The 18575-nt window shown below is 37.0% G+C and overlaps 1 protein-coding gene across 6 annotated transcripts in view; it reads right to left on the bottom strand.

The window, feature by feature from the left end:
• The window catches only part of LOC149554269 (carbon catabolite repressor protein 4 homolog 6-like), a 270686-nt gene that overhangs the window by 142407 nt on the left and 109704 nt on the right, over nucleotides 1-18575 (bottom strand). For all 6 annotated transcript variants that reach the window (XR_016353242.1, XR_016353243.1, XR_016353241.1 and 3 more), the window contains one exon: nucleotides 13662-13752. Coding sequence is in view for 3 of the 6 variants with exons in the window: in XM_089789492.1 (XP_089645618.1) it covers nucleotides 13662-13752 (91 nt within the window). In the remaining 3 variants the exon portion in view is untranslated. The remainder of the gene's footprint in view (nucleotides 1-13661; nucleotides 13753-18575) is intronic.

Below are 18575 nucleotides of genomic sequence, written 5' to 3'. Positions count from 1 at the left end.
CTCCTGATGTGCTTTGCAATGAGAATCAGGAAAAATAGTTGCTACTAGTACAGCTCTTCCTGAAACAAAATTGCTCCCCAGTCACAGTCTCACTCCTGTCACACAAATTCTTGATCCCTGCATGAGCACACAAGAACTAAAATAGAGAACAAAGAGGAATAATTCAAATCCTGATCTCCAGATGCAAAGGACAGATATAAGAGGCAATATTTTGGTTATCAAGAAAATGGGGCACAACGGCTATGGGCTGCTGGCCACAAACCAAAAATGCAATAAGAGTCCATAGATTTTATTTATATATAGATAATTTCTTTCTGAGAAACTATTAATTTGTTACAAATTTCAGACTTCTTTCTAGTAAATGTCCTTGAATATTTAAAACTTTGAGGAATATTTCCATGGATAGAGTTCCCAAATCTAATACTATCAGTTCAAGAAAAGCAGAGCTAAGATCATTTTTTTGAGGATCATAGATTAGTTTTTTTAAGGAATGCTGATGCACTGAATTCTAGAGTAGATTTGTGACGCAATTGTGTATAATTATTGGAGTGCTCTCAGTCACTACAGACAAAGAGCAGTTACATTAAATGAATAGTTCCTAGCCACCTTAAATGCCTGCACGATTGAAGTGGATTTTAAGTGGGAAAATAATTATGATTTTAGGGTAACACAAATGTAAATGCATCAAATTTGGAATTAATTATTCTCATTTAATTTCATGTGGCACAACTTTTATTCGTAGATAGATTGATAAGTGGTTAAAAATTGCTTGCCTTACACCCATGTAAAGTTATCTGTGATTCAAGAGTACTTTTACAGATTTATTATGGGACATTAAACTAATATTGATTCTTATTTTTAAATTTTATTATTATTCCATAATGACTGGGATCTTTTTTTTTTAAATATATAATTTTTTCATTTACTTTTTTACTTTTTAATTTTATTAAGTCTATTTTATATTAAATTTTCATTTTAATCTTGTGTTTGACATTTTATGTTTTATTGATTTTAAATTGTAAATTTTATAAAAATAATAAATGTTTATTACAAATTTTTTTTTTTTAAATTCCGTATTTTATTTGTATATTTATTTTTGTTTGCATGTGTATCTATAAAAAAGATGGACATTAGACTCGTCTCTACCTTACAACAATCTTCTAAAAAACACAGGGTCCAAATCGTGCCTGGAATTTGATGGCTGAACCGTATGTGATAGGTTAAAATATTGTAAGACCGTATGGTTTGCTAGACTAATTTGTTTTAGAGAACCGTCAATATGACAAGTAAATTTATTACTAAACCATCAATATTGTTATAAGTAACTTAGTATTATATTTAATATTATACATAAATGTGATTTCATAATATGTATAATATATATGTATGATAAATATATATTATTTTATATTATAGATGTTTCTATTTTTTTTCTCTGTTTAGTTATGCTTCTATTTTGGTGAATAGATATTTATATTAATTTAGAATCTTACTGAAATACAATATAATAAATTTTAAAATTTACTTTTTAAAACATAAAATTTAAAAATATCTTAAAGTAACATACATGAACTTAGAAACTTCCGTCTTTCATCATATATTACTAAATAATCTTATTATTTTCTAATTTATAGAACTTATAAATTTAAAATGAAAATTGACAATCAATTTTTTAATCAAAACGTAGAATGAGAGGCATGAAAAAAATTTAGCCGTCATAAAAAAATCATATGATAGGCAGGGGTGGCCATCAAATTCCAGGCCTGGTCCAAATAGTCAAGAAATTTTAGCTTTTAGAAAGTAAATTCTCACAAGAGTGGACACTAAACTTGTTTAAAATGGTTTCAAATTTCCATTATGTAATATTATTTATTTTCCCTCTGAGACCACATTTCCAAATGAATTTTAATAGAGTCTTCTACTTCTTTCCATTTTTCACAAAAGGCAGGGACTCAAGCTCTCTTAGAGCTCTTGTTCACTTATGAGCTACTAACACTATAATCAATTGTATACATGCACTTGTTCCCTATTTGGTGATTGCAGGATCTAAATTGGGATTTACCTTTTTAAAAGGCATTTTTATTGGTAACATTATATCTCTAACCGTCTTACAATTCTTACTTTAATAAAATGTTGACTGGTGAAAAACTTAGGCAATACCCAAAAGGAGACATTGTATGCTATATCTGATATGATTTAATGTCCCCACGTTAGCGGTTGTCCAGTTCTGTGACCGTTAGCCTATTTCTACATGGTCCCGGAGGCTAACGAAGAGGTCAATGGGAACCTGAGATGTTTTGGCCTAGTCATTTCCAATTCAAGCACTTGTTCCCTATATGGTGATTGCAAGATCTAAATTGGGATTTACCTTTTCAAAAGGCATTTTTATTGGTAACATTATATCTCTAACCGTCTTACAATTCTTACTTTAATAAAATGTTGACTGGCGAAAAAGTTAGGCAATACCCAAAAGGGGTCATTGTATGCTATCTGATATGATGTGATGTCCCCACGTTAGCAATTGTCCAATTGTGTGACCGTTAGCCTATCTCTACGTGGTCCCGGAGGCTAACGAAGAGGTCAGTGGGATCCTAAGATGTTTTGGCCTAGTCATTCCCAATTCGGGCCACAACGGAGTTGATTTACATGGTGTTGGGCAATCTTACTATTTTTAGTAAGTCAACAGGGCATTGGCGATGTCAGAATTAGTAATTGGGTTTGATGCTCCTCAATGAGAGCTTTCCAACAAGCTATCACTCATATTATTTTGAGTCCAATAACTATTTTATTTTAATGCTTGAATTTTATTGAACATTTAAATTAAATGTGAAAATAATAAGGTGTTACTTTAATATTATTCATGTTGGGTTGTGTGTTGGAAAAGGTATGCCCAAGGGAGACGTAAGGTGTTATTTTATTTTATTTTAGAACACTTTATCCCACATTGCTTGTGAAAAGTGGGTCGACCCTATGAAGTAGAAATAAAAAGGAGAGCTTGTGGCCCTTGGAGAAGAAAATGTGTGTGAGTTGTAGATCTGATCTTGGCATTAGAGGATGTCTATCCTCTCGTGTGACATTGTAGCCATCATTCCCTTGGGGTTTGGCCTTTGGAATTCATTACTATCAGCTTTATATCCGGTAGATTGGGTGCATTTCCAACTACAACCAAGTTCCTGTAGCAAGTTACTGTAGCCGCTGAGTTACCGTAGCAGCGCGTCACTGTAGTAGCCATATCACTGTAGCAGCTGCATCACTATAGCAGCGCGTCACTGTAGTAGCACATCACTCTAGCAGCCGTCACTATAGCAGTTACATTACTGTAGCAGCCAAGTTACTGTAGCGAGTTATAGTGGCAGTTGCATATTGTTTGCAGTAGGTCAATGCAAAGGCCACACTCTCAACTATTTGATGTAAACAATGTTTATTCCGATTTATTGCTGGAGTATTCAGTGAGTTAGCTTTGAACTTGTTATTAAATTTTGGAAAATCAATATAGATATTGTGTGCTGGTTATTTCTGCAATATATGTTATGCTTTTACAATTCCTATATTTATGTTATATGCCAAACACAACACGATACAGACAACCTTTTAGAGTCATAAGGGTTGTAGCATATAATGGAGACTGCAAGCTAAGTGTTTGATAAAATTACCATATAGTTGTGAATACTTGTAAGCAGATTTTGGGGGTGCCATTACATATGACTGATATCGATCATACAAGTTGATCTTGATGTTCAATGCTAAATGATATTAGCCTTCTCTGATTTGACAATGGAGAGATAGCTATATTTTCTTCCTATCACCTATAATGATGAGTTGCTATTTCTGATTGGTCTTTATGTACTCACAAATGTTCTGATATCGCATATAGCGATAGAGTTTCTATATCTGATTTCAATCTTTAGATATATGCTATGTGTATTTATGATAATATTGCTGCAAGTGATATGTTTCTGTCTCTGATATGAATAAATATTCTTGCAACCATCATAATGGTTCTGTTTCTGATGCAGTTGATTTGCATTTGCAGCAATGGTGCTGTCTCTGATTTCAGCTTTATGCAACCAGTTAATGCCAATAAGGCTAATGCTCTATTAGCAGATCCAATAAAGGGCAAATAAGACCTTCTTATAGCTTACAAATTGATAGTATAGGTTACCACTAACAGGCATGTTCAATGTCTCTTCATTAGCATCTTTTCTTAAATTGCAAATCGCCTTGAAATCACAGCAATTCTTATTCTAGTTTGTGCCTCTTCATTACATAATTCAATTGGTATTGCACACAAAGGATATCTCATTGTCATCCCAAAAACCTATCCCTATATCCCCTTGCCTCGAAAGCTTAAACGACTCCTTTTGACATAGGATAAAAATTAAAACTAAATAAAAATATATAACGTTTCCTTTTCCTAACATTCAATGCACTACCCAACGAATCCTCATCACCCTAAGATATATAACATATTTTATTTTCAAATGTTTACTTTAGGTTAATACATGTATTTGAATTTTGAACGATTCAATCTTATTTATAAATTAATTTTTTTAAGTTGTTCAATAACCCCAAACTGGATACAGCACCAGACACTGCGATACCATATCCAGACATATCAGATACAACCCAAACAGAAGCTCTTACATGGATATGTTCGAGTAGAGTATAAGTGTCATGTCCAGCAGTATCATATTTGTATCTGGTATTTGATACATGCATGTCCAGGAGTCTGGATACATGGAATATGGCTCAAATATGGGCTGATATATGGATACAAATTGATATGCTAAATGTGTCATAACTGGGCGCATTGTATCTGTATCTGGCATCCACTACACTAATGCACATATCTGCACAGCGGAGTTGAAGTATCCAGCAACTCTGCTTACACCAAATTTAAAGAATATGACCCAAACAAAACCTGTAATATCATAGAATAGTGTATGTCCAAACTTGTAGAATCATGCAGCCTTAAACATCGTCAAGTCACCCTCTGATATCCAAACATTTGAATAGCATCACACTGACAAGCTTAGTCAATTGACACAATATAATGGTTTCAACATGCAAGAAGATGTCATGTCCCCTTCTCGATGTTAGTTCCGGGTGACAGAATTAATCTATCTCCACATCCGGATAGCTTAATATCAAATTTTCCGTAGGATGTCTTCCAGTCACAATGAGGAATTTAATTTAATTTATTCCAGAACTTTATTAAATGAAGCAGAGCTAAGTCACTTTAATGTTTTTAAAATTATTTACTTTATAATAGCTTTAAGTGACTACAGGACAAAAATGTCGTTTAATCCGACATTCTTTGTACTTTGTACTTTTCCTCATTCTGAGACTATATACACACGTGCTTGCATTGGGATTATACACAAGAAAAAATTATGAACAAAAAATTCTGAATCCTGGTTGCTTTAATGTGCCTGGCATAAGACATTGAGGATGAAACCCCTCAAGTCTGAAACACTTGGAAGCTGGACGATACCCCATGCTTCTTCTAAACCTTGCAGCTGATGTTTTGGGCAGAATTCGGCAATTGGTGTGCACTAGTACAGGTGGAAAGTAAGTCTTGTTATTGCTTTGAGATTTTCTAGTTCTACCAGATAAATAGAGTTGTTCTTCAGAGAGAGGTCAGTAATACTGGGTTGAGGAAACTGGAATCAGTTAATCACATGCAGCGTATCTGGTAATTTATCTTGTCCGGGCATTACCTTGTTGATACGTTTTGGAAGAAATAATTTGTGTGGCTTGTTGATACGTTTTGGAAGAAATAATTTGTGTGGCTGCTGTCCATGATGTTAGGCGACTTTTCCTAAACAGTGCAGACGGAGCTTCTAAGGGCCGACTGGCTTTCTGTGCGGATTCTTCTTGGCGGGTGGATTTCCATCCATAGGCAGCGGTAGCATACTGGTTTGGAGTGTTGGTCGAAGAAGGCAGGCAGAGTTGGGACCCTAATCCATGGCCATTGCAGAGGACGACGTTGTGAGCGCACAGACTTGTTGTTGTTGTTCCAGGCGGGAATAGGACCAAATACGTTCGCCCTCATTATTTCCGTAGCTGGTACTTAGAAGAGCAAGTCGTGTTCTAATAGTAAGCTACTGGGTGTCCTTCCAATTGTGACCAGTTGGAGTAGCTTGAGTTGGAAGAACAGTTGATGGTGTCATGAAATTCTGAGAATGGAATCTGGATACCTCCATTTCCAGGTCTGTTATTGCTTTTAATTAACTTGGAAACTTTGTGCTATTCCATTCTTATTGCAAAGACGTTGCTAGGGCATCGTAGTTCTCATGAAAGAAATAATATCAGCTCAGTGTCGAGGTTAGTGTTGCATAATCTGAATTATTAATGTATTTTTCAGTATTCGATTTTGGTGGGTCTGAGACTATACTTACTGTTTAGAAGGTCTGAAGAACACCATACAGTTGTCAAATATTTAATGTGAACTTGTGCTTGCATGAGAGTGTTTCATTTAATACTGAGACAGTAGCTTTCCAGAACATTTATGATTTTATTTGACGAAATTCCTACTGCAGTAAAATCACACTTGGCACAGTAATTAAATCAAAGATCATGAACAGTTCATTACAGAGGTATCAAAGCAGCTAATAACTACTGGGAACTAATTGATGCAATGCCTTTAACATTATTGTACCATAGTTTTACAGATTTTCGAATAAGTTGAACAGTATAGCAAATTCTGGAGTCACTACAGAGGTCTGTGAACTGTTTGGTATAATTACTCCCACAACTACACAACAACATTTGCTAAGTTCCACGGTCGGAACGTTATAGAGTTTACCAGTATTGCTGTAGGGAATTGTGCTGAATATTACAGTGGTATCAGAGCCACATACCCTGCCAGCTTGTGGGGAAAACTATTTTTGCAGGTTCATGAATGAGTAAAAGGCAGTATACATTCCATCATCTTCAGCCGGAAAAGACAGAATCTTCAGAACATCTTGTGGTGCAAGATAGTTATTCAGTGGATGAGGATATAAGCTTTGGGCCAAAAGTACACGTTGAGCAAACTACTAGATTTGAACAGGTTCAGGAACAAGCACTAGTTTCTCCAATGGCACGAAATGACGAAGCAATAGACAGGGAAGTAATGGAGACCATGCGGGCCATTAGAGAAGCCCGTGGCTATACAGCCATGAAAATGCACTTCCTTTACATTGCTTTTTCTAACTTTTAAAAAAATTGACTAAGTCCTCTCCTTCGTAAGGAAGTGCATTTTCGTGGCTGTATAGACGTTGCCATTAGAGAAGGGCAAAATAACATTGCTGCAGCATTACAGCAGCTCACAGGTGCCATGCAGCAGTTAGCTCCTGTAAATAGGAGAGCGCCCAGCCACCATAGTGGGGTTGGTAGCATAGCAAGAGCACCCCGTACAGCAAGAACTCCTACTCGGAATACAGATAGACCTTTGATGCTATTTTTGTGGAAAAATAATGCTGAAGAAGAAGTTGCTCAACCCGCAACTCCAGCCTTGTTACCTGATAATATTATAACTATATATGATGAGTGGGATGTACTTCCAGATCCAATTAAACAAAATTTGACTTTTAATCAATATATGAACCAAAAGAGGGAAACTGAGAGACCTCAACATAATAGGAGGCCCAAGATGCAGAACAAGGATCTTAAACATGCTATGAACAAATTAACACTTCCCACTTTTGATGGCAGCAATAAACCTACAACCAGGGCATGGATTCATAAATTGGACACCTACCTAACACTCAAGCCCATGACGGAAACAGAAGCTATTAGATTTGCCACTATGCATCTTGAGGGGGCAGCCTATGATTGGTGGCACCATGGACTTGTTACCCAGGATCACGGACTCATCACCTCATACGAGGTTTTCAGCTCAAAGCTGATTACCCATTTTGACAGGAAAGATATCGAGGTTTATTACCGGGATTTGGCCCAGTTACAGCAAGGCAGGACTTTGGATCACTACATAGATGAGTTTCAGCGGATATCAGTGATGGTACCGGATATGTCCGAGCAACGCAAGGTGATGTTATTCACTAAAGGATTACAAGACAGATTTAGAGGCTTGGTCAAGGTCCTAAAACCAAACACCTTGGATGACACCATTAAGATTGCTCACAATTTGGACACACCTACCTCTTTGTCCCAACCTCCTAAGAAGTCCTATAAGGGATCCAGTTCTTTTAAGGGGAATAAAAAATAGCAAAAGACAAACACCCCCAGATTGGATTTTGAGACACGCAATGAATTGAGGAGAAAGAAGTTATGTTTTACTTGCAGGGAGCCTTGGAATCCTGATCACAGATGCTTGGGTAAAGGAAAAATCCACTACGTTGAGGTCCATTCTAAGGAGGAGCAAGAGGTGGAAGAGCCACAGGAAGAGGAAAACAGTGGGGACAGCGAGGAGGAGAAGGAAGTTGAGGGGCAGCCCGGTAAAGATAAGAAGAAACAAACCCCTACGAAGCAGCCTCCTACTTTAGCTACCCTTTTGAGTGATCCAGCATGTCATCCTTTCAAGGTGAAAGGGGTTGTTAGTGGCCAACGTATTATTTTCCTTTTAGACACAAGAGCCTCACATAATTTTTATCAGTACACAAATGGTATCTAGGAGGGGATTACAGACAGTGGCCATACTCGGGTTTGATGTTAAGGTAGTAGGTGGAGAAAATTTGAGGTGCACAGAGAAGGTAGCCGGACTCCAGATTCAGTTTGATGGTTATCTTTTAGAGGCTGATTTTTATGTGGTGGATCTAGATGGATTGAATGCTAATTTGGAAAGACAATGGTTGAATACTCTCCATCGGTATACATTTGATCATGAGACTATGCAGCTGGAGTTTTTACAGGATGATAGATTGGTGATCCTCAGAGCCATATCTGATAGTAGTCCCAGGGTGATTTCAGCTCACAGGATGGAGGCTATTTTGAGACACGAGGATATAGAGTGGGCTACGCAATGCTTCATCTTGTCCAAGGAGACACAGGGTATAGGACAGCGTTATCACTGTGACATACAATCAATTCTAGATAAGCACAGGAGAGTGTTTGAGGATATTCCTCCTGGGATTCCTCCAGATAGGGGATTTGAGCATATTATTGAGCTTGAGGAGGGAGCTAAACCTGTTATTACTACACCTTATTGTCATCATAGGTATTACAAGGAGGAAATAGAGAAGAGGATAAAGGAGCTTTTGGATATGGGGCATATTAGACCCAGCTCAAGTCCCTTTGCATCCTCGGTAGTGTTGGTTAAGAAGGATGGCACCCTTCGAATGTGCATAGATTACCGCGCATTGAACAAGAGGACTTTCAAGAATAGGTACCCGATTCCCTGCATTGATGAGTTGTTGGATGAGCTTCATGGGGCAGTTTACTTCTCTAAGATAGATCTTCACTCAAGGTACCATCAGATATGGATCCAGAAAGAAGATGTGCATAAGACAGCCTTCAGATGCCATTATGGACATTATGAGTTCTTGGTGATGCCATTTGGGCTCACTAACGCACCAGCCACTTTCCAGTCTTGCATGAACCAAATTTTTAAAAAACAATTAAGGAAGTGTTTTTGGTATTCTTTGATGACATATTAATTTACAGCAAAACTTGAGAGGAACATTTACACCATCTGGATGAGGTCCTTAGTATATTAGCGGAGAACTTTCTATTCGCAAAAGAATCTAAGTGTGAATTTGGATTGACAAAGATTCTTTACTTGGGTCATGTGATTGGAGCTGAGGGAGTTAAGGTGCACCAAGAAAAGATTAGGGCAATTTTGGATTGGCCACCACCAAAGGATGTTTCAGAGTTGCCGGGTTTCCTTGGTCTATGTTCCTATTATTGGCGGTTTGCCAAGGGTTTTTCACAAGTAGCTACACCCCTCACCAATTTGACACAGAAAGGGGCTTTTTCTTGGATAGAGCACACCATGTTAGCATTTGATAAGCTGAAACAGGTGATGAGCTCACGCCCAATGCTAGCGCTTCCTGATTTCTCTATGCCCTTTGTTCTAGAATGTGATGCATCAGGAAGTGGAATAGTGGTTATTTTGATGCAAGACCATCACCCTATTGCTTTTGAGAGCAAAAAACTGCGGGGTAGCGAGGTATTATATTCCACATATAATAAGGAGATGCTGGCCATAATGCATGCATTAGCAAAATTTAGGCAATACTTGGTAGGAAGTAAATTTACAGTTAAAACTGATCATAATAGCTTACGTTACTTCCTAGAACAGAAGGAACTAAATGAAAGACAACAGAAATGGGTCAGCAAGATACAAGCATATGATTTTCACATTGAATATGTCAAGGGAAAAAATAATGTTGTTCTAGATGCTCTATCTCGTAGACCCCCAGTACTGGATTGTTACATCACTTATGAAATTTCGGCAGATTGGAGATCACAGCTACTAGTGGAGTATTCCAAAAATGCACACGAATGTCAAATTTTGGATGGCATACTTCAGGATGAACGGTACAAGGTACTGAATGATATTATATACTATAAAGATAGAATTTACCTAGTACCCAATTCTAAACTTAAGGAAGAAATTATGCATGCCACACATGATGCACCGACAGCAGGGCAACCTGGGTTTCTCAAAACTTACAAGTAGATTAGAGAGAGATTCTCTTGGAAGGGGCTTAAGGACGATGTGATACAACATATTAGAGAGTGCCAAACTTGTCAGCAGAACAAGTCTGAACAGGTTTTTCCAACAGGATTACTTCAGCCCCTCCCCATTCCAGCTCAAAGATGGGAGAGCATTTCTATGGATTTCATCACCGCGTTGCCGAGGGTCCAAGGCAGAGATTGCATCCTTGTAGTGGTGGACAGGTTGACCAAGTACGCGCATTTCTTTGCGATATCTGCAAATTGGTCAGCTTCCCAGGTAGCTGAATTATTTTTCCGAGAGATTTTTAGACTCCATGGATTACCTAAAACCATTGTGAGCGACAAAGGCAGTAGATTTCTCAGTACTTTTTGGCAGGAGATTTTCAGATTGACTGGTACAGAATTGACTCCTAGCACAAGTTATCATCCACAGACTAATGGCCAGACTGAGATAGTGAATAAGTGGGTGGAAGGTTACTTGAGGAACTAAATTGCAAGTCAGCAGAGAGCGTGGGTCAAGTGGCTGTACTTGGGGGAGTACTGTTATAACTCCACCTATCATATGTCTATTCGGAAGACTCCTTTCCGTGCACTCTACGGCTATGAGCCTCTCTCTTTTATTGATTTGGCTTTCTCAGAGAGTAGAGCGCCATTAGCTAAAGATTGGATTGAGGAGCAACAGGATATCCTTAGAACTCTCAGGGATAATATTCAGTAGGCACAGAATCAGCAGAAGTTGTACGCTAACCGACATTGCACAGAGCGGAGTTTTGAGGTTGGAGATAGAGTTTTTCTTCGGCTACAGCCTTACAGACAGAGCTCCTTGAAGAAAAGCAGGGCCGAGAAACTTAAGCCTAGATTTTATGGACCTTATTGTATCACCAGGAGGATAGGGGAGGTCGCGTATGAGCTGCAGTTACCCAGTGACAGCTGGATACACAATGTCGTTCATGTCTCGTGCCTCAAGAAGGCAGTTGGCCAGCAGATTGAGACTTCAGAGAGTTTACCCCCAATTGATGAGGAGGGTAAACTGGTTTTGGTACCAGAGGAGGTGATTGAAACCAGGGAGAGGAAGTTGCGCAATAGGGCTGTCAGGGAATATCTGATCAGATGGAGAGACTTACCTTATGAGGATGCCACTTGGGAGGGCGAGTACATATTGCAGCACCCAGCGTTGCGATTGCTTGAGGGCAAGCAATCCCGAGAAGGGAGGACTGTCATGTCCCCTTCTCGATGTTAGTTCCGGATGACAGAATTAATCTATCTCCACATCTGGATAGATTAATATCAAATTTTCCACAGGATGTTTTCCAGTCAAAATGAGGAATTTAATTTAATTTATTCCAAAACTTTATTAAATAAAGCAGAGCTAAGTCACTTTAATGTTTTTAAAGTTATTTACTTTATAATAGCTTTAAGTGACTACAAGACGAAAATATCGTTTAATCCCACATTCTTTGTACTTTGTACTTTCCCTCATTCTGAGGCTATATATGCACGTGCTTGCATTGGGATTATACACAAGAAAAAATTATGAACAAAATATTCTGAATCCTGGTTGCTTTAATGTGACTGGCATAAGACATTGAGGACGAAAACCCTCAAGTCTGAAACACTTCGAAGCTGGACGATACCCCATGCTTCTTCTAAACCTTGCAGCTGATGTTTTGGGCAGATTTCGGCAATTGGTGTGCACTAGTACAGGTGGAAAGTAAGTCTTGTTATTGCTTTGAGATTTTCTAGTTCTACCAGATAAATAGAGTTGTTCTTCAGAGAGAGGTCAGTAATACTGGGTTGAGGAAACTGGAATCAGTTAATCACAGGCAGCGTATCTGGTACTTCATCTTGTCGGGGCATTACCTTGTTGATACATTTTGGAAGAAATAATTTGTGTAGCTGCTGTCCATGATGTTAAGCGACTTTTCCTAAACAGTGCAGACGGATCTTCTAAGGGCCGACTGGCTTTCTGTGCGGATTCTTCTTGGCGGGTGGATTTCCATCCGTAGGCAGCGGTAGCATACTGGTTTGGAGTGTTGGTCGAAGAGGGCAGGCAGAATTGGGACCCTAATTCATGGCCATTGCAGAGGACGATGTTGTGAGCGCACAGACTTCTTGTTGTTGTTCCAGGCGGGAATAGGACCAGATACATTCGCCCTCATTATTTCCGTAGCTGGTCATTAGAAGAGCAAGTCGTGTTCTGATAGTAAGCTGCTGGGTGTCCTTTCCAGTTGTGACCGGTTGGAGTAGCTCAAGTTGGAAGAACAGTTGATGGCGTCATGAAATTCTGAGAACGGATACCTCCATTTCTGGGTCTGTTATTGCTTTTAATTAACTTGGAAACTTTGTGCTATTCCATTCTTATTGCAAAGACGTTGCTAGGGCATCGTAGTTCTCATGAAAGAAATAATAACAGTTCAGTGTCGAGGTTAGTGTTGCATAATCTGAATTATTAATGTATTTTTCAGTATTCGATTTTGGTGGGTTTGAGACTATACTTACTGTTTAGAAGGTCTGAAGAACACCATACAGTTGCCAAATATTTAATGTGAACTTGTGCTTGCATGAGAGTGTTTCATTTAATACTGAGACAGTAGCTTTCCAGAACATTTATGATTTGTTTGACGAAATTCCTACTGCAGTAAAATCACACTTGGCACAGTAATTAAATCAAAGATCATGAACAGTTCATTACAGAGGTATCAAAGCAGCTAATAACTACTGGGAACTAATTGATGCAATGCCTTTAACATTATTATACCATAGTTTTACAGATTTTCGGATAAGTTGAACAGTAGAGCAAATTCTGGAGTCACTCCAGAGGTCTGTGAACTGTTTGGTATAATTGCTCCCATAATTACACAACATTTGCTAAGTTCCAAGGTCAGAATGTTATGGAGTTTACCAGTATTGCTGTAGGGAATTGCACTGAATATTACAGAAGATCAAACAATTTATTACCAAAAGCTTGTTAATAGATTCACATTGAAAAATATTAACTATACCACTACCACATGACCAAACATCAAATGAAGAAATACCTGTCCTAATTTGACTTCACCTCTCTTGGGGTTAAAAAGTACATGAATGTTGCACACTACTACACGATTCACTGGTGTCAGTTCCTGGTCACTGCAAAAAGGTACATTAATACAACATTTCTCTCAGCAGCATTTTTCCATGTTATACTTAATATAAAACAAGAAGAAAACAAAAGAAGTGCAGAAAACTACTAAACAAGCAATGATACACAGAAAAACGTAAACTTCTCATGAATCAAGCTCAATACCAGAATGATTTTGGCAATCAATTCTTTCTACTAACTGCATTGACATCATTATGTATGGGCAATAGCTGTCCACACGGAAGCAAAAAACAGCGTAATGAGTACGGCCTTTATTTGTATTTTGATTTATTGTAATGTCTCTCACGCTTTAAATGTCATTATATGTAGTGAGAAATAATCAAGTTAATAAAAATAGTGTCAATAATGGAAATGATACTATGAAAAAACTCAAGGAGTCCAAGGTATAACACAACATCCATAGAAAAAATTCTATACATGTGGATTGGCAATGCTCAAGTTACTCCTGAGCTTTGCCATAAGACTGCAATATGTATTAAATTCATAGATTAAAATCTCTCCGAGAAGTGGTAGACATCTCAGTTTCTCGCAAGATGTTTAGCAAAACGAGATAACTTATGGTCTTCTCTTGATAAATTCAAGCCGAGAAGACCTTAAATTCTCGCCGATAAGTTGCCCACTTCTCACGATAGCTTAACTACTTCTCACAGGCGGCACCATTAAAACTAGTACACCCAGCAACTTGCCTAATTGTTTATTTTGCAATTTTGAGTGTTCGGAGTAGAGAAGGGTTCTAGTGGAGAGAAATAGTCTATGGCAGTCACATAGATCAATCGCAAGTGGATTTGAAGCAGATTCAAAGAGATTTTTCAAGCAAATCCAGATTCACAAATAAGTATTCTAAAATTCTTTTTCTTTTTAGTGGGAAGGAGAAGAGGAATATGTAGATTAGTTTCATATTGTACTTAACATTTGTATTTGCTTATCTTTTTTATAAAGACAATTTACTATTTTTAGTTTGCTTTTGAGTTCAGAATCTCTAAATATAGCTGCCAACCATCGACATTCCACACAAGGATGCAATTTTGCTATATATTGCAGTTATATATATCTAGATCAGCTTGTTTGGTTTGGTTATTCCTTTTCTGACTCATTAGATGCATCTGCTTCTTGAATTTTTCAAAAAAAATGCATTTCTAATTAAAGTTAAGTCATCTTTAAAGTTCCCGATATTTTCCCAAAAAGTTGCCGATTTATCTCCAATGCCTGCAGAGAACTCTTTTTTTTTTTTGCCCCACAAATAAGTGGCAGAGAACGAGTGGTATACAACTTTTAGATATAAATCATTGACATGGAAAGAAATTCCCTAGACTTCCACAAGGGTGCCTCGTACACCAAATTGGCTTCTGGGTTGACAATGATCTAAAACACAACCTTTACTTAAACATTATAATACAAACGTGGGTGTGTACGGTAGATTATTAAATAATATTATAATATACTACAATTACAGCATCTAAATTATTATCAATGAAATTTCAATATTTAAATCCTCAAATGGCTGATCTAGACCTTTCAATGATCAACATACCAATCAGCAACCACATTAAATTTCCTTTGTTCTCCCTTGTGCTTAATCACCCCACCCTTCATCCCTCCTTCTACAATTGTACCCCAAGTTGCATATAAAAATATATCAAACAGCCAGCTGCAAATGCTTCCTCTATATGCTAAGTTACTGGGTCCCTCCTGGAGAACCCCAGGCCCCTGCGAAGTTCAAATTGGGTCTGGGTTCAGCACTGATCTCCTATGAGGTTTGGCAAGGTCTGACCCACATACTATGCATTCGGTCCTGCTGAACCTGGACAAACCTGGCAAGAATTTTAGCCAAGAAATGGCTGAAACCGATGAAAATTTGTCATTTTTTAACTTATTTTTAAAAAATTCCGAAAAAGCAATTCCGACCCTCCAACCTTAGTTTGACAATTGAAAATAACAAAAGTTAAAACATATTTCATTCATGCTCAATATAATGGAAACAAAAACATTTTGCTCCATTGCTGGACTTTCTTTTTTGCTTGCCATTGCACAAAGAGTTCAAGATTGATCATTACATTCTCAAAACTGGTTCTTGTGCTATTTGTACACATTTTCAAGTGTTGATTTGTTCTCAAAGACATTCTAGAGGAAGATTTCAATAAATGAGGTAGAATTCTGTTGTTTTTTGTATTTTTTATCCTAATTTTTACATACAGTTTTTTATAAAAACATTTAAATAAACTCTCTAGTTTTGTTTTTTTTTTCAATTTTGGTTCATGGATTTGGCCCAGTCCATGTTGTTTATAGAATGACTTGTGTTAGGTAACGAAAATGGGAAATGCTTCCAGCTCTAGGAGCCAATTCCATTTTAAAACAAACGCAACCTCTTCAAAACATCAGCTTCTGGTTTTGACTGTGCAAGTGTTTTTAGCATCAATGTTTCAGACCAGACCCCATGATCCATCATCAAGATGAAAGAGAGTGCATGAGATTTCAAAAGAAGACCCACACTCTTCCCAATGGAAATATGTGGAAATTATATAATTTCCAAGTGGAAGAGGCTCCACTCGGAATTGTTCTGTTCAAGAAGCACAATATAACAGCTTATATAATCAAGTGAAAGCACATTTTTTCTTTATCCCTCATCAAGACATCAAATTTTGTCCAGGCAAGCTATGAGCCCTCATGCACAAAAAAAAGTATTGGCATTTATTTAAAAGTGAGCAAAAGCAGACAACCAACATAGAAAATAACTACAGGTTCTCATCCTTTACTAAAGACTAAGAAAAGATCAAATGTCTCTCCATCACCTTCCAATATCAAACCTACATTCATGTATCTACGTCAAAAATAATCTGTGACCCATAAGAGAGCAAAGGGAATGTTGGAAAAGACATATCAAGAGTGCAGAGAGATTGTGTAGCATGACATAACTAGATGTATCTATACTAATGGATTGGCATTTAATGTTGTTCACTGACCTTATTAGCAAAAAATGGTGATATCAATCAATGAGGCTCCAAAGGCATCCGAGGGCCTGGATTATACAGTGTGTGCTACTTTATTGAACAAAGAGGTTAAACATATAAAGGAATGTTTGAAGCCCATCAGTGATTTGTGGGTCAAAACAAGGTTGTCGAGTGGGAAGATGTAAGAAATTGCCAGTTGATCAATGTTATTCCAGTGTCCAAAGCTCCAATGTTTTTTAGAGAGGTGGGCTATGAAAGTGAGGTGAAGGATAGTTCGTTGCTAACATTCTTTGCCAAGCTATTAAGAAGTGGCCCTTGAAGTGTTGTTCAAAATCTAATTGACAACGTCAGAAAATGTACGGCTATTGAGTTATTGGCTGGAGAGTGTGATTCACATATTTTCTAAATACCTTGTGTTGTCAATCACTCAACCTAATGCTGCAAAAAATTGGCAATAAACTTGAATGGATTAAATAGGCATAAACTGATGTTGAGATCTAAATGTTCATCACCAACCACCATAGGTCACATGGTATATTTAGACAATTCTCGATAATGGAGTTGTTAAAGGTAAGTTAAATAATAAATATGTTTTCCTTTAGTCTACATTTCAATGTTTTATTATTTTGATTTTGAAATAGGTTGTCAAGGCCTGTTTTGCCTCCAACGCACTTGTGTTGAGATAACTTGAAAAGATTCGTGAGGAAACCTAATTTCAGTGTAATGTCCCCAAATGGAATTTAACCCAGATATCTTAAAATTATGTTTTTCGATTTGAATGTTCCTTTGGAATGGGAAATATCACTTTTGTGTCCAGACACAGATCCATAACAAATATAGATTTTATACATAAGAATTGAGAACTTGTATTCTTGTTAATTCCGTTCTCTTCTATGTTTGTATGATGGTCCTTTTATCCTAACTCTATTTGTAAATAAACAATATATCTATCTCACTCCCTACATCCCTTTCTTTCTTTCCTTATGCTTTCATATGTTTTTTATTTCTATATGAAAGAGATGTATTTTCATAATAGAAGCAATGAAAGAGATGTATTTTCATTACAGATGGTTTCTTCTCAAAAGAAGCATCCTTTTCAATAAAAAAATCAAATATAATTTATTGCTTAGTAATTGAACTTCTCTTCAGACTTAATTGCTTGTGTTTCTATATGAATTTAGTTGAACTCTCAGTGTAATCTTGATTGGCTTCCTTTACCTTATCATTTTCCATGTATTAATCGTGATGCTCAAATTCATATTCATCTCTCTTTTGCATGGTTACTACCTTGATATATTTATCTATTGGTCTTATTGATCCCAACATTGATTATTAATGTCTAAGTTTATGGTTTTCCATCTTATTTTGATTGCCATAATTTATTATAATCCTTCCTCTCCCCAAAGTACTATGTCCCCCTCTTCTTATACTTTCTTCTTTGAATTGAGGGATTGTGACTCCTTGCAAGAGTAATGACCCTTGCCTACCTTACTTGCACTACTTCATAGTAATTGGTAATTAATGATTTTAGCAAATTTAAATATTGCACATGCACTATCTGTTTCCATTAATTGTATTTCCTTCATGATATTGCATCAAGTCTAATAATAAGGCTATTGACTAATAAGTCACTAGAATCCTTGATTTATTGTATGTTGTTTTAACTAGACCTGTCAATCATTGTCTCAAGTTCTGATCATGATTACTCCTGATGTATAACGGCTTAAAGACGATTTCTATTGATTGTTACAGAGGCGTTGGATATATATGAATCGATTTATAAAACCATTGTTTTCTTCCCCCAAAAAGGCCAAGTTCCTTATGAAAATCAACTTTCTGATTGCTGGAAGTTAAAAATAATG

This window comes from Cupressus sempervirens, chromosome 6, assembly GCF_028749045.1.
Source record: "Cupressus sempervirens isolate cs-2001-9-10 chromosome 6, ASM2874904v1, whole genome shotgun sequence".
NCBI lineage: Eukaryota > Viridiplantae > Streptophyta > Pinopsida > Cupressales > Cupressaceae > Cupressus > Cupressus sempervirens.
This window is presented reverse-complemented; position numbering and strand designations above follow the sequence as displayed.